This window comes from Centropristis striata, chromosome 13 (assembly GCF_030273125.1).
Source record: "Centropristis striata isolate RG_2023a ecotype Rhode Island chromosome 13, C.striata_1.0, whole genome shotgun sequence".
Taxonomy (NCBI): Eukaryota; Metazoa; Chordata; class Actinopteri; order Perciformes; family Serranidae; genus Centropristis; species Centropristis striata.
Genome location: NC_081529.1, coordinates 4,617,525 through 4,643,559, shown reverse-complemented (window position 1 = coordinate 4,643,559; position 26,035 = coordinate 4,617,525). Strand labels below are relative to the sequence as shown.

The 26,035-nt window shown below is 39.7% G+C and overlaps 1 protein-coding gene across 1 annotated transcript in view; it reads right to left on the bottom strand.

Moving 5' to 3' along the window:
• Nucleotides 1-26,035, bottom strand: part of grin2aa (glutamate receptor, ionotropic, N-methyl D-aspartate 2A, a) — a 206,997-nt gene that overhangs the window by 23,525 nt on the left and 157,437 nt on the right. Inside the window, exons 6-10 of the mRNA XM_059348942.1 lie at nt 22,165-22,367; nt 17,390-17,561; nt 14,864-15,017; nt 13,815-13,940; nt 12,879-13,108 (exon numbers count right to left, since the gene is read on the bottom strand). Coding sequence (XP_059204925.1) covers nt 12,879-13,108; nt 13,815-13,940; nt 14,864-15,017; nt 17,390-17,561; nt 22,165-22,367 — 885 coding nt within the window. The remainder of the gene's footprint in view (nt 1-12,878; nt 13,109-13,814; nt 13,941-14,863; nt 15,018-17,389; nt 17,562-22,164; nt 22,368-26,035) is intronic.

Here is a 26,035-nt window from a genome sequence, read left to right as displayed (position 1 = left end):
CTGTAAACAACTTTGAGGTAGCCAATGCTGTTTTGAAGCCTCAAGGTTTGCATTTTGGCTGTTGACATCTTCGCTTTTTTGAGCGAGAAGTGACCATATTTGGACATGAGGGTGGAGCTAAGGAAGAAGACGACTCCTTAGAGTGTCTTTTCGTACAGTTGCTTACATTTAGGTGATAAGAAACCATAAATGATGTGTAAGAATTGGATGTATCCACCAAGACATCACCATTAGTTTGTGGACTACTGTTCTGAAAACTTGAATCTGTCATTTTTGCTGATGCGATCATTGCTAATGGCTGTCACTATCTTCTATGTATGTGCTTATGTTGCTGAGGTTTTTTTCATTGTTTTTTCCTCCTTTCCTCCCCTCACATAGTGCTGTATTTCCTTTTCTTCGTCTCTGTTTTCCTGTCCTGTTCTCCTCTGTCATATTGTTTGTGTGTTTTATACATTTTGGACGGGTTGATGGCAAATTTTGTTGTACTAGTACTTGTTACCCTGTGCAATGACAATAAAGGCTTCTGATTCTGATTCTGAAACTAGCAATTGAGACCATAAACACATTAGAAAAATAGTTACTGACATAATAAATTCAGTAAGAAGTAGGGTCATTTTCCAGTGGACTTCTATACAAATGCACTTCTTTTTGCAAACCCCCTGTTGACCATTAGTAAGAATACAAGTTTAAGGGATTGGCTTCACTTGTCAGACCCATAAGTTGCGGCTTGGTTGTAGGGCATTGAGAAAACTAGGAGCATTGTGTTATTACCCTTATCCCCTATTAATTATTAATACCCCCTCTGCACTTTTTCATCTTTATTGTGGATTAATCCTACTTTTATTTCATTCTTGGTATCTTTCCTTTGTTCGCCACAAATCATTTTTGAATTCCATTAATATCCAAGTCTCCTACTTGGTTACATAATTTATTTATTATTAACTTTTCTGATTTATTTGCAGGAGACCATGTATAATAATCAATATAATGTTGGCTTTATTTGATCCTCAGTTGAGAGGCCACATCTCTTCCTCTCCCTCTTTTCTTGCTTTCTCTAACTAAATGTATTTTCCTTCCTCCCATCATTTCTCTCCGTCTCTCTCAGGTATAATCTAGCCTGTGTACAGGTCAAGGGTTTTGTAGTAGCTTGCTTGTCGCTTGGGTAACAACCTACCCTCAAGCACTGCGGTAACAATCTGCCCTCAGTGCCAGAAACAGACAAACCCTATCAATTAGAAGTGTGTATTATGAGCTCGACTCTAACCACATGGTGTGCGTGTGAGTGTGTAGTACGGAGGAGCGGTTTCACAACTCCTCTTCTGTACAATAATATTCCATGACACATATCTACATGTCTGTTTTGCTTCTCTTTCACATATCCGTACAACACACAGTGAGCCAACCTAGAGGCGGTGCATGAGGGATTTTATTAGCATATTATTAGCATTGATGTTCTGTTTAACATCTGTAAAAATGATTGTTGAATTGTTTATGTGAAACACTTACATCATACCTATATTATAGATATGTGAATATTAATGCACTGTATCTGCCTGCCCATATGTGCATGTGTATTGTATAATCAGGTCAGAGAGAGGGCGCGTTGATAAGCCCGCTGTGCATGTGTGTGCGTGCTTGTGGTGACGTCATGCAGTGTGTGTGTCAGCATCACGAGCGATAGCCCTCAGGAGACGCTCTCTCCTCACGCAGGCCTTATTGTTCCTCTCTCTTCCCTCATCTTTCCTCTGTTTGTGGCTCTTTTAAGGTGGAGCGGAAGCTGTGAGGTCAGAGGAGGGCACATATGGGGGTGTGGCTAGGGGTCGCTGGTTCAAATCTCCAGGCCGACTGGGGAAACACAGATACGGACGGCGCTCCTGCTCCTCTCTGGCTGTATAATTACCAGCGAAGGGCTTTTTGAGAACTGCACCAGCTGCTGCTAATGAAAGCTTGATGCAGAGATGATGAGAAAATGAAAGAGCAGGGGATCTGTGTTTCAGACAGGTGGAGATAAGAGTACTCGCTGCCCTGCTACACGGCCACGACGGGCAGCGTTGCACTCTAGATAGTGAGATTTTGTTAACAGGTGATTGAAATCAGCCCCCAGCCTATTATAGCAAGAGATCCTGTTTTTATCTCAACTTTTGTACTTTTAGGTGAAATTTTAACATTCAAGACATACATCTATTTTATTAAGGGTATAGTTTCTAAATGAGGGAATTCAGAGTGAAATATAATGCATTTTAATGCTTTTTGACTACTCAAATAAACACACATGATGCTTAAATGGTAAATGGACCTGCACTTATATAACGCTTTTCTAGTTGCTTTGCCACCACTTAAAGCACTTTACACTACAGACTGCGCTCATTCACCTGTTCACACACACATTCATACTGGTGGCAGAGGCTACCCTAAACGGTGCCACCTTCACAAACAGATGAACAATCTGGAGCAATCTGGGGTTCAGTATCTTGCTCAAGGATACTTCGATATGTAGGTTGCCATGGTCTGGGATTGAACAAGCATCCGATCAGTGGGTGACCACTCTACCAACTGAGCCACAGTCACTTACTGCTGCTGCAGCAGTTATAAGACATTATAAATGTGACTCATTATGATTTATAAGTGTATTTTGGATGCTTTTGACTAGTTATACATGAGAGGTTGACTGATGGGGCTCATGAAATATTATGACTACCTATAGTCACCTATAAACACCTCAATGATCAACAGCAGTCAAGACTTATAGTAAGCTATGATAGTCACAAGTCCAGTGTCTTAAGTTATCATTGTATGTGTTGAGTAAAGTGAAGTGATGCATCTATAATAATCAGCAAGTCCCCCAAGCCGTACAACCTTATGTGTTGTTTGTTCATAAACTCTAATATGACCTGCAGGGGTGCTTCCTTAATAAGCATCCCCCCATCAGAGATAAACATGTCACGGTTAACATTGTCACATGGTTGCAGTTTGGTTCGGTTTAGAAACAAAACTAAATGGTAAAGTTTCAGAAACAAAAGAACATGGTTAGGCTTAGGAAAAGATATTTAAGCATGAATTTACTACTGCACAAGGTTAGTTAAGGCAGTCCCGTAGGTTATGTAAAACATGCCTAGAATGTGAAACAGTGAGTACAGAAGTCTCAAATAGCACTGCATGCATAACTTCAAATAATAATGCTGACTTTAAGTTTCACTGGGGAGTCTTAACCCTGCACACCATTACAACTAATACAGTATTATTCCAGTATCGCTGGATCTCAACCCTGTGGACTTCTTTTTCTGGGATGTGTAAAAGATAGGGTTTTCAAGTGTGTATGGGTGTGTGAATGCTGGGGGTAAACAGTTTGAACATTTGAGGGATTCATATGTTTATTACTGATATGTTTGTATAATCAATAAAAAATGTTTTTCATTCCCGTATACCTACTTTTGAAGCCCCCTGTATATTTCAACTCTCATCCCATGGTGAAAATAAAGCTTAATAAAATATATTTTGTCTTCTTCCGACTGATCAGATTTGTTCCCCAACAAGGCCCTAACAGGAAAAGGCGTCATCAATGCACGACGTGTGGTAGTCGTTTTGATGACAGAGCAGAAAACAGAAACACTAATGTATGTTGTTGGGGTGCAAGTGAAACCAGATGTCTGATCTCGATTCTAGCAGAAGATTTAGTCCGAAAAAAATTGACATATAGTTTTCCAGGCTGTTTACGAGGGTCTTCTGGCAAGTTAGCAAGTTAGCAACTAGTGCCAATTTTACCTTCTAGGTGAAGTGGTGTATAGTAATAAAATCTAAACACAAGTGGTCAGTTTGACACCTTTGGAGACGCATGATACACACTGCTGTCTGCCCTCTAATCTGTCCAGTTGTAATCCGATCGCCGAGGTGCATTTTCAAACAAAAAGTGTAAACAGGGTCAGTGTGTGGTTATGATTGTGGTCATGACACATTTTAAAAGCATTATAATTCACTATGGCTGCTCTCACAATGCAATAAAGATGTGGTTTTCATCTACATCTTTCTACATTTGTCTACATTTGTTCAATAAAGATATATTTCTCTTGCAAGCCCTTAAGGTTGTCTAGTGACCTCGGGCCCCAATGTTGTTATGACATTAACTTAATTTGTCTGGACTGTCTATACTCTCCTTTCCTCTTGATTCGTCCCCTTTCCATGTCTCCTTTCCTTCCCTCTCGTCTCATCCCCTTTTCTTGTCTTGTCTCCTTTCCTCTTGACATGTCTCCTTTCCTTTCCTTTCCTCTGGTCTCATCCTCTTTTCACATCTTATCTCCTTTCCTTTCCTCTTCTCTCTTCTTCTCTTTCTTCATTTCCTCTCCTCTCCTCTCCTCTCCTCTCCTCTCCTCTCCTCTCCTCTCCTCTCCTCTCCTCTCTGTTATTATGCAAGTTCTGCTGTTATATAAGCAAAGGACTCCCTTTTGTACGTGTCTAACTGTGTCTTTGTCTGTGCCATGTGTACGTGTGTGTGTGTGTGTGTGTGTGTGTGAGTTGAAGACTCTAGACTCTAGATTTCAACGCTCCTTTGCTATCCATCTCCCTCACGGACCACTCTGTTTTTCTACATGTCTGCTGTATCTTAAAGCAGCAATCCTCAAGGTCCTTGTGTCTGTGTGTGTGTATGTTTTTTTTATTCTTTTAGTGGTATGCAGTATTGTTGTGGTGTCAAAGTGTTGAATTGTCAATCAGCCTGTACACTTTTTCTGCTCAACTTTCTGCTACTTCTTTAGATTTTTCTTTCAAACTTCGAAGCTGCTCTCTGAATCAAAAAACTATTCCAGAGCTGCCCTTTAAAATCAGTCATAATATTGGTCCAAGTGTCGTCCAAAGGCAATAACTGATTTTTTAACATGTTTGCATGTGTCCAAACAGGCGCGTCTGCTCTCAAGGGCAGCTGCATCCAAAAGCGATTGTCATTGATTTTATGTCATTTTGGTGCATCAATCACTCTGCAGACAGAAGATGTATTTACCACTTTAGGCTCACCTCCATGTCACACTTTACAAGGAGGTAGTGAAAATGAAAGACACCATACTGTAGATTGATGGTTAAACTTCTATAATAAGGTGATACTGATGCCTAAATGATCAGTTTAAGGGGACAGTAATAAGGCTGAACCTAGAGATATCAACATGAAACTTCACTATTTGATTTCTTACATAAGGACTATTACTTTTTGTATTCTGAACTGTTATGTTTTAATATGCAAATGAGGCATTATCTAATTCTTGCTTTTGATGAATTAAGGAGAAATCTACAGGTGCAAATAGACACAGTGTAGGAGAACAAATGTGCATTTTTAATGTTTTCTTTCCACTAGTCTGAAAGAAGTAATGCTACAAAACAATAGGGACCTGAATCTCAAAATTGACCAGTGTGTTGAATAAAACCCCCACAGTTTTTGCCTCTAGCTAAAGACTCTCGCATTTAATTAGTGGTTATAACATATTGGTAAAAAAGAGGAATATTTGCTCATTGTTTGGAATAAAAAAAAGGAAACTTGAATTATTATTTAAATCAGTTCTCAAATGAATCACTTGTCAGTAAAACCCTAACAGACTGACAAATCCACTGAATTTATGTAAAGGCTATCAGAGTTCTTTTTCTTTCTGAGATTTATTTTCCATTTCACTGCTAAACTGATGCTTTTGCCTAAAATTCAAAATCTAGTTCCTGCTGCAATCACAATAAGCTGCTCCAACTCCAGTACAGCAATTGATGACTGAAATCTGAATTCTTAAAGTGTGTGGGGGTAAAAGCCTGCTCTACTATCAGCTATTGAGAAACCAGAACAGCATGTCCTCTTCAGCAAGCAGAGACAAATAAGCCACTGCTGTAAAGACAAATCCCTGGTGGTTGTAGAGCCTGAACACCACACAGACCTGTTAACTGACTGCCCTCCACTTTAACACGAGGCAGCCTGCTTGGGAGACAGTTGCCAACAGCTCAGTATACATTCATTACTCCCTATTCTAAAAAAGATATAAAAAAAAATCTTCCTGCCATCACTTGCTTAAACTAACAATTATGACATGCTTCAGACAACTGCCTAAAGAGCGTGAATGTGTCTAAAACCACTGCATCATATATGCATCATTCTCTAAATTGCCCATTTAGTTTGTTTTTTAGCATTTTAGGAGAGCCACACATTTTCCAGAATTCTGTTTCATTCTGCATGTCTACATGTGGCACAAAGCTTCTGTGTTTCCCTTGCAAGTCATTGATGCAATCTATTCACTTTTTCCATTTGCATAGAAATTCTTCCATTGGTAGACTGCACAGGCAACTACCAACATTTGGCCTACATTAAGCAGACTCACTGAACAAAATGAATATGTGACATGAAAAGGTTGCTCAGTCTGATTCAAGACTTGTGAATCGCCACCCACACCACAGATTTTGTTCAATTCTAAAATATGTGGTGTTAGGTATCTGTGGCTCTGCTTGTAGATCTGGTTGATCTTTAACTGCAAAGGTTGTTATTTCCCAAAGCTGCTCCAATGTTATTGTGAGTTATTTTGGATAAAAGCGGATGTGAAAATGGAATGTTCCCATGGTTGGAGAAATAACCATGCCAGTCAAAGCCTTTTTGGGTAGGACTGAAAGAGGAACTTTGGTATTTTTTAAATCTGGATCCTATATTCCCATGTTTGTGTCAAAGTGACTAATGGGGACAACGATGTTTGACATTGGTCCAGTGTCTAGTGTGAGTGCTGTACCCCTAGCGAGAGGTGACTTGATGCTGGAAGACAACAGTATGAATTAGTGGTGTGTCTTTCATGAACGTTTCTTTCCCTTTGAACTAATCTTTTTTTTGTGGGTGTTAGAGCCATGTAAATGTATTAAGGTCATTTCCCGATTGCCGCAGTAGGTGGCGTATTGGACAACAGCATGTGTGAATGCATAAGTAGAGGAAGAGGCAATTACTCCTCAGGTGTGTTGCTTACCGGGAGAAGCACACAGTTTTTGACCGTCGTTTAACTACCGGCTAACCTTTAAGCCCTTTTGTTTGTTTTATGCCAGTTACTGATGTAAATGTGTATATAGCAAAGCTGTAGTGATACATGTTGGTAAATAAATACGTCTTAAGCACAAGATTGCAGATGTTTGAATGACTACAAGGAGCCGCCGAATGACGACGCGTCAATTACGTATCCCGGTACCAGCCACTCATTGTGGCTTAGGTTTTGTTTTGTCGAAATCAAGTCACAACAGTGATCAACTATTTTAAATATAAAGTATAAATTCTCACAATAAGGTCAGGCATTGCAAACATCTTAAACAAATCCATCCCTCCCTCCCCTCTCAGTCTAGTGTCTTACAATCCTGTAGTGTGCCTTTATTCTGAACTGAGCAGGCCCGTTATAGCCAAAGCAGTTCTCTTCCATGAGTCCAGTGTAGAACTCTTGGCTTTGTTCACCCGTGCTGTAGATAGTTCTAACATGACCACATCCTGAAAGTATCCCAGCCATTTTTTAGCGTACAGTTTGTGAGGAGGCAGCCAGCGCAGTTTTTTGGCAGCCGTCAGGCCAGCCAACCAAACCTTATGTTGTTTCTCATTTAGCCCCAAATGTGAATCATCATTAAGTAAAAGTAGAGTCGGCTCCAGAGGTACAGGCTTATCAATCACATTAGATAAAATCACTGTTACCTTCCTCCAAAAATCATAAACCTCTGGGCAGTCCCATACCATATGCTTAAATGTTCCTGGTGTGTTCAGGGAGCACACTGAACTAATATTTTATATGACTGGGGAGAAGTGAGTCTCAGTGAGTGATTCGTTCATTTTCACGCAGTACGTTCCCTCATCACATGGCAGCTGCACTGCAAAAAAAGCCAACTTGTATTTTTTTGTCTAAAACAGTGATTTAAGTTGGTAAAACTTGGAAATATAAATTATTGACATTTAGGGCAATAATGTAAGTTAGCACAGCAAAGGAAGCCAGTTGTCTGCTCAAAAACAAGTTTGTGAGTTGTTGTTACTTATGTCTTTAAGTTGGGGTTCAAAACAAGGGACAATAGTTCTGATAACTCTTATTTCTTTGTTGTGAAATGCGGGAAAGCGGTGAAATTCGGTCATTAGCGAAAGCTAGAAGCTAACTGATGCTAGCGGCTAACTGATGCTAGCGGTGCTGCTTGTTACAGCTACAAGAGTAGCCATTAGCGTATCAATGCTAACTCAAAATTGTGGTCGCAACATTAGCTGACATTTCATAGCGGCGTTACAATCGTGCCAATTCAGCACATTGCAGAAGTTAGCAGAAGTAAGGATTAAAAGTTATTACAATGTAAAATTCTAAGTTCAAAAATCTGAATTCAGAGTTGAACAAACTCAAAAACAAAACTTAAAATATTTAGCTTAATTGTCCAACTTAAAATTTTATCGAAGTTTGTTGCCTTGAAATTTTGAGTTCACCCAACTTTTCTTTTTTTGCAGTGTGTATAAGTTCAGTCAGGACAGGAAACAGAAATGATTCGTTCACAACTCAACTATGCGTCCTCAAGTTTGAGTCTCTCGTTCATTGGTCATGTGACAGCTGTAGAGGCTCAGTCGCTGGGCTTTAAGCTGAGCAGCAGAAAGGAGTTTTGTGGTTTGTGTCTTTTGTTCATTTGTCATGTGACAGGCAGCTCAGCCACATGCCTGTAGGGGCTGCACTAGTTAAAATGAACGAAATGACTTAAAAAAAAGATTTGTTCAATTTACTGTCTGAGAGTCAGTGATCTGAGTGTAAAAAAGACTTCCCAACATGAGTGACAATGTTAATGAGACTAGGAGGGAGGAGTGCTGGGAAGAGCTGCTTGTGTTGAGTATAGAAAATGTAGTTTAGTTTTACTGAAAAGGTTTTTGATAAAAAACAAAGTTTGAGGTTGCACTTTTATAAACTGTGCAAACAAAACACTTTGCACAGATTTCATAAACTACCTCTGTTGGATGTGGACAGACTTAAGTGGTGGCTACTTGTGCTACAGATGAATCCATACACTGCACCTCTCAGACCATCAGGGCTACAGTGACCACCAGCCGAAGAACAGAAGAAACCCTTTAATAAAACACTTTGCATAAAAATTAATACTTTTCAAAAAGTGTAGAGACCTGCTGAAGTTATTGTGTTGACCTGGCATCAGAACACGTATGACTGTGACTGATTATACCGTAGAATATCCATATAGATGAATTGCTCTAGATAGGGTGACCCAATGAGGGAGAAATACAGGCAGGAAGTTGGGGCTGGTAGATATTTATTATCACAAATTCCTCTGGCACACTCTGTCTACACACTCTGTCATCTGGTTCAGTCATCAGTCATCAATCTGAGACACTTACATATTTCAGAGAAACACTCAGGACATTTTTTTAATAACTAAAAGAGAGAATTGTTGCCTGCATAAGCGATTAGATCATAATGTTTTTACAGATTCAGAGAGTAAAAAACGAATGCAGACTAATTAATAATTTAAAGAAGAGGTTCTTTCATTTGAATTTGGAGTCTTCTTTAGTCTGGTGACAGCAGCATCTCCGTTATGTTGTTAATTATTTATGACAATTTGGCAGCTGTTGTACGTTCAGTGGAGCATTTTTTAATATTAGCCTACTGTGTCACTGAGTCAGGTCTCCTCAGCATTTCTGCCTTCAAGTCTCAAGTTGAGTGTCACAGCAAACAGACGGCTCCGGTTAAAGCTTGTTCATAATATCTTTAAAAATCCATTCATTTTCAGGACAAACAGAACAGGATAACTGCTAGTAAATTTGAAACTTTACTAGCTTTTTCAGGTCATCCTAGCTACAGATGATTACATTGCAGCTCAAAAATTGTTGTCCCCATTAGTCACAAAAACATGGAGAAATAGGATCCAGGTAGCAAAATACCAAAGTTCTCCTTTACACAGGTAATAAACAAACCACCGGTGGGATGGCCATGTTGCTCTGGGCCTGCTGGATGTAAAAGTGTGGCATTGATTCCCAACATACAGTCATGTCTTGATAATTATTTTGGTTATTATCAAGAAAACCATGGAAAATGTCTAGATATCCAACCTGGTCTCACAGAAATCCGTGAAATAGCCACGGATTTTGAGTTAAGCGAAATCCGTGGCTATTTCACGGATTTCCACGGAATCGCTCAAATTTCCGTGAAACTGACACGGATTTCGCTACAATGCAAGTTAATGACAGTCATATCCCGTGGCTATTGGTTTGTTCCAAGTCACGTGACTTTCAAGGTCCCAGCGGTCAGAACAAACATGGCGGACAGTTCTCTCATTTTTAGTGAAAAATCAATATTTTGACTTAGTTTCTGCATAAAAATGGATTTTGATCACATTTCTAGCGAGAAATATATGTTTTATTTTCTAAATCTTCACTCAGTGAATGTACATAATTACTTTGTATGTTGGAATAGCCACGGGATATGACTGTCATTAACTTGCATTGTAGCGAAATCCGTGTCAGTTTCACGGAAATTTGAGCGATTCCGTGGCTATTCCACGGATTTTGAGTTAAGCGAAATCCGTGGCTATTTCAAGGATTTCTGTGAGACCATGTTGAGATATCAGCTCTTAAATTAAACACTTATGAGCTATTTTTGTTGTTATCATTATATTTGTCCAAACAAATGTACCTTTAGTTGTACCAGGCATTAAAATGAACAAGAAATTGGAGAAAATTTTTTGGTGTTTTGGAGTTTGTTTTACTGACCCAAATGGTTCACAATCAGTTTCAAGAACAATTCACAAATCAACAGTAATGTGGGGGAGTTCCGTCGTGGTTTTGCTGGTCCCACATGGATCAATGTCCAGCCTCCCTCAGCACATCTGTCTGAATGGCCATTTACCCTTTTTGTCTGCTTCCTTTCTTCCCTGACCCTCTCTGTCTTTCCCTATCTCTTTAACTTTCTCCCCCCTCATGCCATTCCTTTCTGCCTTCCTCAGCCGTCAACTTGGCCCATATCTGTCCGCCTGTTGTCTTGTACCATCTTGTGTGTATTGGCCTCTCGCTATTCCTCAGTCACCCTCCTGCCAGTTGCTGTACCCCTTATTCCCCCCCTCCCCCCCTCTCCTTCTGTATGTTGTCAAAACTCTCTACATCACTCTCAAATGCTCTCTCCTTGGAAGCGTCAACCCCGTACATCTGTCTCGCTCTCTCCTGAGGAACTCTCTACCCTTTTGTCTTGCTTTTCTTTTTCATTCCTATATATTTAACTTGACCTTTTCCTTTAATATTTCAGCCTGTCTTCCTCCTCCTGCACGGCCACCTTTTCCACTTTTATTATCTTCCCTTTCTTATCTATATATTCTCATATATCAGCTTGGACTATGAAAGAAGTGCCTTATATTGTAATATTATCATACTTATATTGTTATACTTATCATAGCACACTTATACTTTTATACATTTTCTTTACAGCATATCTTATATATAGATATCTTCTGTATATTTTTCTGTATTATATATCTGTTTCCATACCCCTTCCATTTTTTTATATATATATTCATTGATACTCTATTTTTCTCAAATGTGCAATAAAAAAACAACAACAAAAAAACCCTTTGTGTAATATAATAAATGCCAAAAAGTAGCCATGTAAGTATTAATGTATATGAAGTGAATATAATCTCTGTACATTTTGTAGGTATATGTCTTATTTTTTTATTCTGTATTCTGTTTCTATATGTTTGTAAGCTCCCTTGTCTGTTTCTTGAGCTGCTGAGAATAAAGTCTTATCTTATCTTATCTTATCTTATCTTATCTTATCTTATCTTATCTTATCTTATCTTATCTTATCTTATCTTGTCTCATCGTGTACAATGACCTTGTGACAACTGTGGTGTGAAAGCACCTATATTCATGGGAGGGATTTGGATTTTTAATTTAAACCTTTTTCTGACATATATCAATAATTAAGTGGAAGAACAGTATTTTCATACATACTATGAAATAAGGCTAATTGTAGTATGTAAACCACATTTTGCTAAAATTTATGAACAGAACTTTGAAAATGTTTGTGTGGATGTGTGTAGAATATTTCACTTCAAATGAAAAATATCTTCTTATCCATTGTAAACATGCCCACTCTGAATGATTTCAGCACTTAAATCAAAATATTTCAAATATTTCCAATGTGTTTCCGAATGTCTCAGGATTCCTTCATTTTAATGTATTAATGGATTTTCTCCACTTCCTATATGACGGCAAATGTTACCAGCAAGATTGTGCTCTTGAAAAACTGTATTAAATATCATGCATATAATGCTATATTTATTCTGTACACCACACATGTACAGTTATAACTGCTGTTGCAGCAAATGCCTCTCTGTACTACTTGGTTTCCAAATAGCCAGTAAAAAGCTGTATTATTTTACTGCCCACTTTGCTACTTATGAAAAAGTAGTTGCATATATTAATGTATTATTAAAGGTTGTAATACATTTGCATTAAAATGTGTATTAAGCAGCATAAGTAACATAGTTTTCTACCCTTTATATATTTGGAAAACACTCAGATTACAACATATCGGTGTGAAAGTGTGGGTGGGCTATTACCCACAAAGCAGGAATGGAAAATGGAAGTGGACAACTTTTCAAGTAGTTAGCTAGCTAAAACTGTATCTTGCTTATGACAGAATATAGTAACTTTCACTACTGCTCAGCCGCATAGTTGCATAGCGAAAGCAAGGCCTATGGGAAAACAATCCTAAACATACGGTACACACAAAACACATTTTATTTCCATTACTTTTCTAAAATGATTTAAAGGTAACTATGCTCTGTTCTGATCAAGGCAGAAGTAAGCTAAGCTAACTAGCTGAAAAGTTGTCGACTGATTTGTATCCAGCCGGTCAAGTCAACAAAATATCCTTTACCTTGTTGTCGGAAAGCCCGGTGACTTGGTCGACAAACTCCTCCTGGATCATGAAGGCGGCCAGGTTGGCAGTGTAGGAGGCCAGGAAGATGACAGCGAAGAAGGCCCACACAGACACTATGAACTTACTGGTAGTTCCTTTTGGGTTCTGCACTGGCACAGAGTTGTTAAAGACCAGACCCCATAGCAGCCACACGGCTTTGCCCATGGTGAAAGAAGGGCCATGAGGGTCTGGAAGAAAAGAAAGAGGACAGAGAGACGGATGGTTGAGAAGATGACATATCAGTGGCACCCATATTTATATGTATGGTTCCAACATGATCTCACAGGAATCCGTGAAATAGCCACGGATTTGCTTAACTCAAAATCCGTGGAATAGCCACGGATTCACTCAAATTTCCGTGAAACTGACACAGATTTCGCTACAATGCAAGTTAATGACAGTCATATCCCGTGGCTATTCCAACATACAAAGTGATTATGTACATTCACTGAGTGAATATTTAGAAAATAAAACATATATTTCTTGCTAGACATGTGATCAAAATCCATTTTTATGCAGAAACTAAGTCAAAATATTGATTTTTCACTAAAAATGAGAGAACTGTCCGCCATGTTTTTAGTTCTGACCGCCAGGACCTTAAAAGTCACGTGACTTGGAACAAACCAATAGGAAAAAATATGAACTTGCATTGTAGCGAAATCCGTGTCAGTTTCACGGAAATTTGGGTGAAATTTTGAGTTAAGCGAATCCGTGGCTATTTCACGGATTTCTGTGAGACCACGTTCGTATGGTTACCATTGTGCATCACACCAACCATGGTGTTTTATATGTTTGGACGGGCTGATGGCTTTTGTAAAGCACTTTGAGTTGCATTTATATGTATGAAAAGCGCTATATAAATAAAGTTTGATTGATTGATTGATTGATCCTTACCTCTTCCCTGTGCCAGGTTTCTGTTAAAACCAAGAGGACTGATGTACTCAAACATGAAGACAGCCATTGCAGTCACCAGTAGGAGCATCACAAACATCATCACCCACACTGATGCACTGAATGGCTCTGAGAGAGAGGAAGAAAAAAAATAAGAGGACAGAGGTTAAGTATTAAACCATGTCGGATTACATTTTTACATCTTACACATCACTTTTTCTGATTCATGCTCACTCACTTTCTGTCTTTCAACGGACACACAAACACACACTTGCATATACACAGGCACGCCTCCTATTTTATTTGACAGTGTGAGGAGGCGCACAGTATAGGAAGCCCTGGTGTCAGCACTCCTGTCCTCCCTCTGAGCTCACAACACTACTGCAGAGATTAAACCCTGCTCTAATGTATGGGAGAGCACTGCTGGCACAGGGCCGCACACTGTGTGTGTGTGTAAGTGTGTGTGTGTGTGCTGGCAAGCAGCCATTATGGGGTATTCCTGCTAAGCCCTTATAATTGCCACTTTCACAGCAGTAACTGCATGCTGCATACATGTCAGTGTGTGTACCTGTGTGTGTGTGTTTCTCTCTTTACTTTTATGCAATCTTGCTGGCAGGTCGTGTTCGTGCTTGCGTGTGCTTTTTCTATGTAATGTATGTGTGTGCAGGAAACGTAGACGTCGATGTCGAAGCACTACGCATCAAAAGAACGTGACTGAGCAGCCATAACAGGGATATCCATGGTCACTCAAGTTAAAATCCTACGCTTAAGTCCCTCTCAGGTAAGTGAGAGTCATTGTAGCAGGAAGCAGGAGTCAAGCTAAATCCCTCTGATGAAAGAGCAAGTATTGACAGCTGTGTAACAGAGCTGAATTGTGTTGTCAGCTCCGTATCTCAGCGAACACACACACACACACACACACACACACACACACACTCAAAACAAATACCACTCTACACTCACACAAACCCCGAAAAAGCAAACAAGACACATCTTCCTCTCCCTCTCTCCTGAGTCCAGCAGCAAAGCAACAGTTATTCGGTGACAGTTACCGAGAAAGGCTGACGGGGAGACTGTTCCGTTGCTACGGGAGACCATGACGCTGATCCCGGTTTCCACGAACGGGACGGAGAAATCGATGACCTCAGAACGCTCCTCATTGATCGTCAGAGATCCGACGGCCATGACGGCTTTCTTATAGACCACCTTTGGAGGGCGGGGAAGAGGGAGGGACAAGGGGTTAAAGGGAGGGAGGAACGGATGGATGGAGGGATGAGAGGAGTGAGTGATTAGGGATGAGGGGAGAGAGACGAAGGAGGAGGTGGAGGAAAAAGATATAGAGGGCAATAAAGACAGGTGAGATTGTAAGATTGAGAAAATGGGGATCGGTAGAGGAGAGGGATGTAAAAAAGGAGGAAATAAAGGTGAAAAGAGAAAAGGCATAAGGAGTGGTAAAATGGGGGAATGTAAGGAAAGGTTAATGTTTTAAAAGTGAAAATGGTCAAGGAAAGAAAGAAGAAGGAAAAGAAGAAGAAGAGAAACATGTGAAGGCTGTCAAACAATCATATAATCAACACAATCAGCTCCTGAAACAACACTTTACTCATTAAGAACAACAAAAAACTGTCATAATAATGAAAATAAAATGACAAAAATCTTGTTTATTCATTTTTTTCAATAGCAGTCATGGTTCACGGCTGAATACATGTAGTCTCTGCAAATTAATCTTCTTTTTCATGATAATAACCTGAAAATTATAAAGCAAAAAACAGATCTATCCACCTGCTAAATCAACATCACAGTATAAATGTATTGGCTGCACATCAATAATGTTTTTAATCTCATGCTGAATCTTTATCAATATAATCAACATGCAAACAAGGGCAATTTCTAAATAAAATGAATTCCAGATGAACCTCCTATTCAGTTAATAAAATAATATAGACAGCAATAAAGTTTTAAAATGAACTCTCTACCTTCAAGTTGAAGCTGGCAATTAAAGATATGCAAAAGCCTTTTCTGCAGGAGTAGCTGAGATTTGTTTACTTTCTGAGCATTTACAGTTTGTGCCAAAGCCTCATAGCTGCAAATGTTTTTTTTTTCTTTTTTTCCACCCTGTGAAAGTTTTGCAAAGTCAACAACTAAAGCTTTTTTTGGAACATAAGGAACAGGAATATCCTGTCATACAGACATCTCTAATTCCCTCTCAGCCTACGCTTGCATTTTAGATGTACTGCAAACTAAAAGTGAAGCCTGATCAATAAACTTCTACATCATTCATGACACGCTCCTGCACTTTCTCATAGTGCCACCTTCGAGACTAGCAGGCAAAAAGTAGTCACGTAATCTAAAGTGGTTTGAAATTAATAATTAGATTCATGTGCATACAACATGAAAATGTGAATCTCGGCTTCCTAGATGCATGTTGTGAAAATAAATAGAGTTTAAATTAGTACATATTATTTCTGTGAATTAAATCTGTTTTTTTAAGCATGTATATATTTTCTGATGTCTGGTTCCACACAAATTTGGTTGCCATTTAATATTGAAGTCTATTGAGTGATGAATCACTCTCTTTATCTCACACACACATAAACATTCCTACATGACGAACAGGGGACTATGCTTCTTCACTGACTAAGTGAGGACCTCTATTTCTGGTCATTTTGAGAAAACCAAAACAGAATATAAAATGTACTTTAAAGCTTCTTTTCCCATTATATTACCCTAAATGTTACCTGAAACTTTTACTTTGAAACTTTTTATTTGTATTTTTAATTGCCATACTTGCATCCTTGAGTGCGGTGGAACTGTCTGTACACATTCTCACCTAATGAGTGTTTGTTTACCCCAAAGACTTTGATTGTTTCACTCTCTGTGAAACAAATATTTATAAAATAAAAATGGGAACTTGAATTGAGAATAAACAATGTTTTACCTGCAAATCATAAGGGACCTGGCTGCCTCTACTAATATACTAATATCAAGAATATGAGACACACACACACACATTCTTTTACTTCTATCTTTGTGAGGACCCTCATTGAAATAGTGAATTCCCTACCAAGGTTATAATAGTTAAGTCAAATTCAGTTAGTTTTAATTCTTATTTAGAGTTAATTTGCTAGTTTTAGTTTAGTATTTTATTTTTTTTTAAATGCTTTAGTTTTAGTTTAGTTTTTATTAGTTTTAGTCTTTTGTAATGGGGTATTTGTTGGTTGGGAGATTAAAAGAGGTCACAGTAAATTTTGCCTTTATTTCCTTTGTCTGATCCATCTTCATTATGTATGAAAAAAGTTGACAAAGATGAAAACGAAGGACATTTTCACTATAATTTTAGTTAGTTTTGTAACCACACAATACAGTTTCAGTTAATTATCATTACCATGTAACCTTTAACCCTTAAAACAAAGTCTGGAATCTCAAAAAGCCTTTAAAGAAGTGAGGACCGGCCGGAATGTCCTCACTTTGCAAAATGTCCTCACTCTCTTGGTTAAAAACGTGTTCCGGTCCTCACTATGTAGGAAGTACAAGAACACACACACACACACACACACACACACAGAGGTCCCTCTTACCTCTCCCACCATCCCATTCCAGACGTTGTTGATCTTCTTGCCATGCTTGCCATTGGTTACCAGGTACAGGTCATAGGTGAACTTTACATACTTGGCGATCTTTTTCAGAATATCGATGCAGAAGCCTTTGCAGCACTTCTTGATGTATGTCCCACCAGCCTCTGTTGTGTTGCTAAAGAAGCAGAAACAAAACACACAGGTCATTAGCTGATGATTCTGAACAGCAGCTGTTTCGACCAATTATCAACTGCGGTTTAGTGTCAGTGACAGAAATGGCAACAAATTGAAGATTTAATGACCATGTTAATCCAGATTTCTTCTTTTATTTCCACCTTTCTAAACCCTGTAAGACTGTTTGCTTCTCTTTCATTTCTACTTGATTAATTTAAATGAATGCACCAATGAACAAATATCACCCTGGGACTTTTTCACCTTTAAGTTTAGGTCGTCCTATTCAGAAATGACATCGGAAGACTTAAAAAATATGCTCCCTCTCTCCTTCTACCTCTGTCTCTCTAGAGAAGGAGGTTTATGACGGGACTGCATCTGCAAGCCTTGTACCATCTGTGTATATGAATTTGAGAGCAGGAGAGTTCACACACACACACACACACACACACACACTGGAGTGCACATCAACTTTCAGCCACCTGGGACTCTCATTTAACTTTTAGATGTGTGCTAATTAGGAGAAAATAACCTCGTCCTTTAGTTGAACAACAACCTGGACACAAACTTGATGGAAAGAAAGAAAAAAAATACATCCGGTCATGACTCTGCAGTTCCCTTCGGAGCTGAAACTCTGTCACTTTAGCGGAATTCTGTAGTGCTGGAAAAACATTAGCCAATTCTTGCCCCAAGTGCAAACTCCTGTGTTGCCCTCACTAGTCTCCATCGATCTGTCAAACAAATGTCACCCCAAGTGGAATCCATCCCAGTCTTCAAAATAGAACAGAATTCACTTTTTATGGTCTGATAATTTCACACAAGAGAGAAAATGTTCATTTGAGAGAGCCAGGCGCTGATCTGTCAGCAGTTGTGAGTGACTTTTTGTGAAATGTTCAGCAATCACCCACGGTGGTTTTCTACACACATAACTAGATATTATCTATAGCAGCTGTTGGAGCTGATTTCAAATGAAATTAAGAAGCTAATTTACATCAAAAGCCCTGCAAACATACCATGTGTCAACAAATTCAGCAAAATCTGATTCACTGCTAGAGAGGCAATATGGGTTTTGTTTCCTCATCACTATAAATTAAAGACTTCTGAAGAAACTTTGACACATCTTCTGGTATGCAATATGTATTTGTCAAACTCTTCTAGCCTATAGGGTGCATATGTATATAAACATGGAAACGTTGCAATTCCTGTACAAAAATGAAGCCAAAATATTATGCTGCCATCTTGCACCACTGATGTTATTTGGAGTCAGAGTCTGTGCCTGTCAATCATGATGTTACAACCTTCTATAGCATAAAATAACTCCGTAAAGCCAACTAAGATCAATACCTTAATATACATCTGCATAAGAACTACATGAAGTTGACAGAAAGCATCTCTGTGGAAAATGTATTTGATGTGTACTTTGATTTTTTTAGTTTAACACATGTACGTGATATACAGAGAAAAGCAAAAATCCCTGTATTTTGAAATCTGAAAACATAATGTTATTCCATTTATGCATGAGGAAATACTTTGATTAAAAGGCCTTCAAAATAGTGAGTGATTATTATTTACAAACTGATTAGTTGACTAATTATTGCCGCTCTAGTATAAAGAAAAGAGTGAGGACTTGTGCAGGGAATGGGATCTGTGATAATAATAACAGAAACAAGGCCAGCTGAGTCAAGTTTCTGTCAGGTTCAGCTGGTGGGGGCAGTGACAGAGCCGGCATATAGGCCAGAACTGTAATAGCTAGATTCATGAACACAGTGTACCCATTTAGGCCAGTCATAGTACAGTTGAGGCAGTGAGAGCATGTGATGTTATGGAGGCTGTTTGGGAAGTTGCCGGGCCAACTTGATATAGAAATGCTACAGGGCCTGAGGGGTCTCCAGAGAGGGCGGTTTGTGTATGTGTGTTACTGTGTGTGTGTGTTGAGTGTGGCTTGTTCTTAGGCCTAGCCTGGATGAGTGAATTTGTGGTTCTGCATGCATGGATAGTCCTCCATCCCCCGATCCAACCCCGCCACGACTCCTCTCACTCTGCCTCTTTCCTTCCCTCCATCTATCCCTCTTTCTCCAAATGGACACTACGGATGCTTGAGAGGGAATTGCGCTGTGGGAGGGAGGAATGCGCCCCAGAAGCATTGGCCTGTGAGTGAGTGGACATGTGGCAACAGAAAGTGTATATGAACTTTGTGTGTGTGTGTGTTTGTGTTCCTCCTTGGAGATGCTTTATCCTCCGCCCTACTTCACAGTCATTCTGGATGAAAATCTCTGTTGGCCTCTTCCCTCAGACCCTATTACCGCTTAATCAGCTCTGTTTGAGTGTGTGTGCGGCCATGTGTGTGTGCTTGCGTAGTAGATATACTCGCTAACTTTGCATGCATGCATGTATGCAGTGAGACTGACACAAAGTGCGTAGTGTACATTCCAGTCTCACTGTAAGTGTCTCCATGAGTGTGTGTGTGTGTGTGTGTGTGTGTTCCAGTGGGGAGAAATAATATTAAATTATCTACAAACCAATTACATGCTTTGATTCAGCAGCACTCAAGCCACTCAGTGACACACACTCACACACACATGCGCCCTAAGCCACTCTAACTGTGTGTGTATGTGTACACTTCAGGAACATAATATAGCAAGGGGCTAGCAGTATTTGGGCATTAGAGAGAAAATTGGTAAGGAAGGGAGTAAATTGCTGAGTTCAGCAGTCGCCTCCATTTTCAGGGGGAGGAAAGAAGCTGCTGCATAGATCGCACACTGCACCTCTTCCCGAGCTCATGAGAGAAGCGAGGGAAAGAGAGAGCAACACAGCGGCTGTGCTGAAGGAAATGGAAAATGGATGATGTAATTTGTAGCACCTTCTGATTATCTAAAGCACTGATATAAAATGGGACCTAATTTTCTGTGATGCTTAGTCTCATTTTTCATACGTACAAAATGACCTGCCAATCACTGAGTTAGTAGACTGCATCAAATGGAGACTACACTGTCATTGTGTGCTACATTAACTGTCATAATCTGGAAGCCTTAATATTACCATATATTCATATTTGTGGGGGTTTTTCAAGCCTACAGAATAGGGATTTTACTTATTTCACCACAGTACGTTAAATGTCTTCATTGTCGTGTAGTTGGGGCATAAAATACATGAAATATTTTCTGGATATGTGATAATTAGGGTACCATTTTAAAGTTGATGAAATATATCATTTGACATTGCCTCTTAATCCATATTTTCAAGTTGCTTTTTTCACTTTAAAAAAAAGATAAATTGCATTGGCCTGAGAATCCTCTCTGAAGTGATTCTGTGCACGGGCCCATGTAAAACCAGTGGTCAAACCATTGGACAGGTGATTTACAATGAGAGCAACAGTCTCAGCTAGTTTGATGGATGGCACATGTGAGCATGCTTGTGTTCCCAGTGTGCTGTGACTCCTAGTTCAATATACTTTTACTTCACATTAGCACTCATAACGTGTTCAGATCAAATCTGACATGTTTAAGTTAAAATATTTCATAAATATCCAGTTAACCTTAACCCTAACCGCAAACCCCAACCCATGTCAGCTTAAGCAAATACAGAGCTTTTCCAGGTTCACATTATGTGCTTTATAGAGCTGGGAACATAAGACCTTGGGAGAGCTCATATGTAAGATTGGGGAAAAAAAGGAACATTTGTCATTTTCCCATTATGTGACCTTTTCATCTGGGGAACATAGAACTCTGGGAACATTAAACCCTGGGGGATCATATTTGGTGGTGGAGTATAGGACCTTGGGAACATAGGACCTTTGGGGAGCGCATATGTAGGATTGGAGAACAGTGGACCTTGGGAACATAAGACTTTGGAAACATAGGACCTTGGGAACAAACAATCCTTTGTCATGTTCCCATTATATGCCCTATAAATCTGGGCAACATAGAACCCTGGGAACCATGGACCCTGGAAGAGCACATATGTAGGATTGGGGAACATAGGACTTTGGGAACATAGGACCTTGGGAGAGCACATAATGTAGGATTGAGGAACACAGGACCTTGGAACACGAGACTTTGGGAACATAGGACCTTGGGAACAAACAACCATTCGTCATGTTCCCATTATTTGCCCTATAAATCTGGGCAACATAGAACCCTGGGAACCCTGGACCCTGGGAGCAGATGCAGGATTGGGGGACATAGGATTTTGGGAATATAGGAACTTGTGAACATAAGACTTTGGGAACATAGGACCTTGGGAGAGCACATAATGTGAGGAACACAGGACCTTGGGAACACGAGACTTTGGGAACATAGGGCCTTGGGAACATAGGACCTTGGGAGAGCACAAATGTAGGATTGGGGAACATAGGACTTTGAGAACATAGGACTTTGGGAACACAAGTCTTTGATAACATAGGGCCTTGGGAAAATAGGACCTTGGGACAGCACATATGTAGGATTGGGGAACATAGGACCCTAGGAAAAAAGGACCCTTTGTCATGTTCCCATTATGTGCCCTATAAATCTGGGGAACACAGAACCCTGGGACCCTTCAAAAGCCCATATGTATGATTGGGGCCCATAGGACCTTGGAAACGTAGGAATGAACCCTGGAAAACTTACTCTTTGATATGCTTCCTGCAGGGCACGGAGTTCCTCATGCAGGTACCGGTGAGCCTCTCTACGTCCTCCACAATAACGAAAGGTTTCTCCTCCAACGTGACGATGGACAGGTGGTTATCGTCAAGCTCGGCATCACCGAAAGAGTTGAAGCGCGGCCACACTGGGTACTTCAGTGTCAGGCTGCGGTTGTCCAGTTTCCCCATCTGGAAGGAGGGAGGAGGATAACAGAGACGAGATGCCAAATGAGTGGAGCTCATCAAGATAGTTAAGTCACTTCAAAAAACTAGAATAGTTGACTTACATTTTAGGCATTTACAGAGGGTGTGGATCTCATCCAGTATTTTATCATTAGTGAGCAGGTTTGGAATCAGCTTGTTGGGTTTAGACCCATGACCTCACATTGAAAAGACAAGTGTCTTTAACTACTCGGCAAGTCCTCAGATCTTATTACAAGCAGACAGGAAGTGGAAGTGGTGGGAAAATTATGTCCACCTGTCAGTGATCATAACATGGCAGGAAAAATGCAGTGTGTTACCTTTCTTTACCTGGTAGTTTCCTAACTGCTGTTATCTGTTGCCCAATAACTCAAAGCAGACAGGAAGTGGAGAGGATTACAAATGCAGACACACGTTAACATTTCCTTTTAATGTTACATATGTTGCTTTTTTGGCACAAAAAACATTGAAATCAGTACACATGTTCACAGACCATAATAAATGTGACCACCGGTATGACAGTGGATACAACATAACATATTAAAAGCATGGTGTGTAGGGATGCATGACAAAATACACACAAGGGGACTTACAGTATGGCTATGAATGCAAACATATATGATAAAAAGAGAAGTAGTGTGGACGTATGATAGTGCTGTGACTGTTAATAATTCAGAAAGTTTTCAAAGCTGTGATGTCACAGAATCCCCTATGGATGCTCTTTACCCACCTACACTGTGTGTGTGTGTGTGAGTGTGTGTGTGTGAGTGTGTAGGATATTTACGCATGTTTGTGTCAGAATGGGGAGGCAGAGAGAAAGAGACAGCAGCAGGCAGCAAGGCTTTGCTCAACTCTCAATTATTAATGTTACAGGAGCTAGAAAATGGCAAAACCTCGCTCTCACTCTTTCCCTCCATTTCAAAAGTCTTTCTTTCTTCTCGTCTCTCTCTTTCTGCTTGGCTTACACAGCAACACCGCTGTGGTGTGGAGAGGAATATCTGACTTTACAGCAGAAGTTTTTTGTTTATCACACGCTCATTAGCACACACAAGGGCGTAAACGTGTGGATGTGCAAGGCAGAAACAAATGGAGACAGGCTAAGATACATGACATGTTTGTTTTGTGTGTGTGGACAAAATTGAATATTTAAACCATTTTTGCCCAAATACTATACTTAGTATGGTAAGAAAAATAGCAACAGAATTTTTTCTTATTGATCTTAAGTCTTGAAATTTGGTACAGACATACTTTCGGCAAATATAGAACAGTACAACTTTGAAATGTTTACATCAAACCACTTCAATGGACAAAATCAGGATTATTGAAATAACAGGAAAAAAAGTTAATTCTATCGTGTTAAATGTTTTTCATGGGAAATATTGTTTTACACTGCATGTGTGTGCATATGTCTGATATGAAACTTGTTAGTTTTTAGTTGGTGAGGTAAAGCCATTTTCTCATCATATTATATATATATAAATTTATACTATATACTATATATATACTCTACATTAACTCTATGGTTAATGTTGAAGATTTTTTCCCATTTATGCTTAGGCAACCCAGAGAAAACTGAAGATGAACACCCAGAATTAAAAATCTCAGTTGTATATATTTGCTAAAAAACATAGGCACATACACTATGCACACTCACACACGCATAATATGGATAATATGTATATAAGGGGCATGATAATCCGTCAACCTTTTGACCTGGAGTCATATCGGACAGTGGTTGTTACCAACACACATATGCACACACACACGTGTTGTTGCTTGGCCTGCATGCGTGGCTAAGTCATTAACAGGCGAGCAGAGAGGAGGAAGTGAAATTAGCATTTTAATTGTTTTGCTTTGAGTGGTTTTCTATCCTCTGACAGGGATTAGAGTCTTTTCTCCGCTCTTAGTCGGCACCACTGTCAACAGCTCACTCTGCTGTCGGCTACATCTCTAGGAGTGTGTGTATGTGTGTGTAGGTGTTTGTGCGGGGAAGGACGGTATGCTGAGGTGGCATGTGCGCTGTTTCTTGTGTGTCACCTTCACTCTCCAGGGAACGGCCACATTTGTCTATCTGTCTTACCCCAGCTGTTTTGCATTTCACAAGTGAGTGAGTGTGTGCCTGTAGCTACACACACTTGAATGTGTGTGTGTGTGTGTGTGTGTGTGTTGGTATTAAGGGGGTGCGGAGGTATAGTAGGACATTGGAAATGTAAAAGTGAGGGGGATTTTGTGCATAATCAGTGAGATAGGACTTGTGTCAAAGAAATGGAGGGATTCTCTTAAACAAAACAAAACAAAACAAAGATGCATCAGAGAGGAAAAGCTCAGAAAAGTGTGTGGGTTCAAAACGACTATACAAGCAGGGAGTCATTTTCTGGTCTTGGTAACACCCTTAAACAGCAGTTACCAGCTGTGTGTGCTATACTGATATGCATACTCCATGGGTGTTTTAACTATGGAACATTATGCCACATTTTCTCAAGCAAGAAAAATCACTTTTACCTCATTTCTTTTCCTAGAATAACACATTTTTTCTGTTGACTGTTGTTTGGCCTCTTTGGGGGGAATTGTATGTCTTTTTGTGTCTCTCTTTAGTTGTTTTGTGTCACTTTATCATTTTGTAGTAATTTTCTCCTGTTTTGCCCCCTTGTTTTAGTGACTCTGCATCTCTTTGTAATTGTTTTGTGTCTCTCTGTAGTTATTTTGTGTCACATCGTAATATCTGTGGTCGTTTTGTAGTCTTTGTTGTAGTTGTTTTTTGTCTCTTTGTGATTGTTCTGCCCCTTTTCATGGTAATGGTGAGTCCCTTTGTGGTCTCTCAGTCGTTTGGTACCTCTTGTATCTCTGCAGTTGTTTTGATCTCTCTCTAATCTGTGTCTCTTTATTCTCATATTGTGTTCCTTTGGGGTCATTTTGAGACTCTTCCTGGTTTCTATGTGTCTCTTTGGGTGAAGTCTGGTAGAAGGCCGTGTCACTTGGGCCGCTGGGCCTGTGTCCAGTAATCCACCCATGGTCACATATGGTGAAAAGTGCACAGACTGCACCGGCCGCTGATCCTAAAATGATCGAATATATTTGAATTTACTACTTGTTGCACCTTTAAGTATCAGTATAAAGAATACGCCTGGAAACAGACATCCAACTCAAGTCTGATTGACCCATTCAATCATTAATGTAAGCTTTTGAGGATTGGCTCTGATTTGGTTGGATGAATCAATAAACTCGAAGCAGAGATAAATGTTGCACTCAGAAGATGGTTGGAAAAAAAGAGTAAGGAAAGGAGGAGGAGGAGGAGGAGGAGGAGGAGAAGAATAAGCTGACTTCAGCAGCTTTGGTGATATCCTGTCCTCCTGCTCTCCTCTTCCCTCTTCTTCTCTGTCTCTCCTTTTCTCTAATTAAAGAAAGAGGGGTTATAAATTAATGCCCAGCGAGGAGAGAGGATTTTCTCTATCGACCGGCCAGGCAGCAGAATGCTGAATCTCCCTGTATGAAATACTAGATATTACACACACACAATACATAGAAAGGGGTGTGTGTGTGTGTGTATGTGTGTGTAATGTGACAGCGGGGCCAGTGGGAGGTTACGATGATAGGGCCTGTGGGATTACCACATTATAACATCCCATGGCGGCAATCCTATCGCACCATCACCCTGT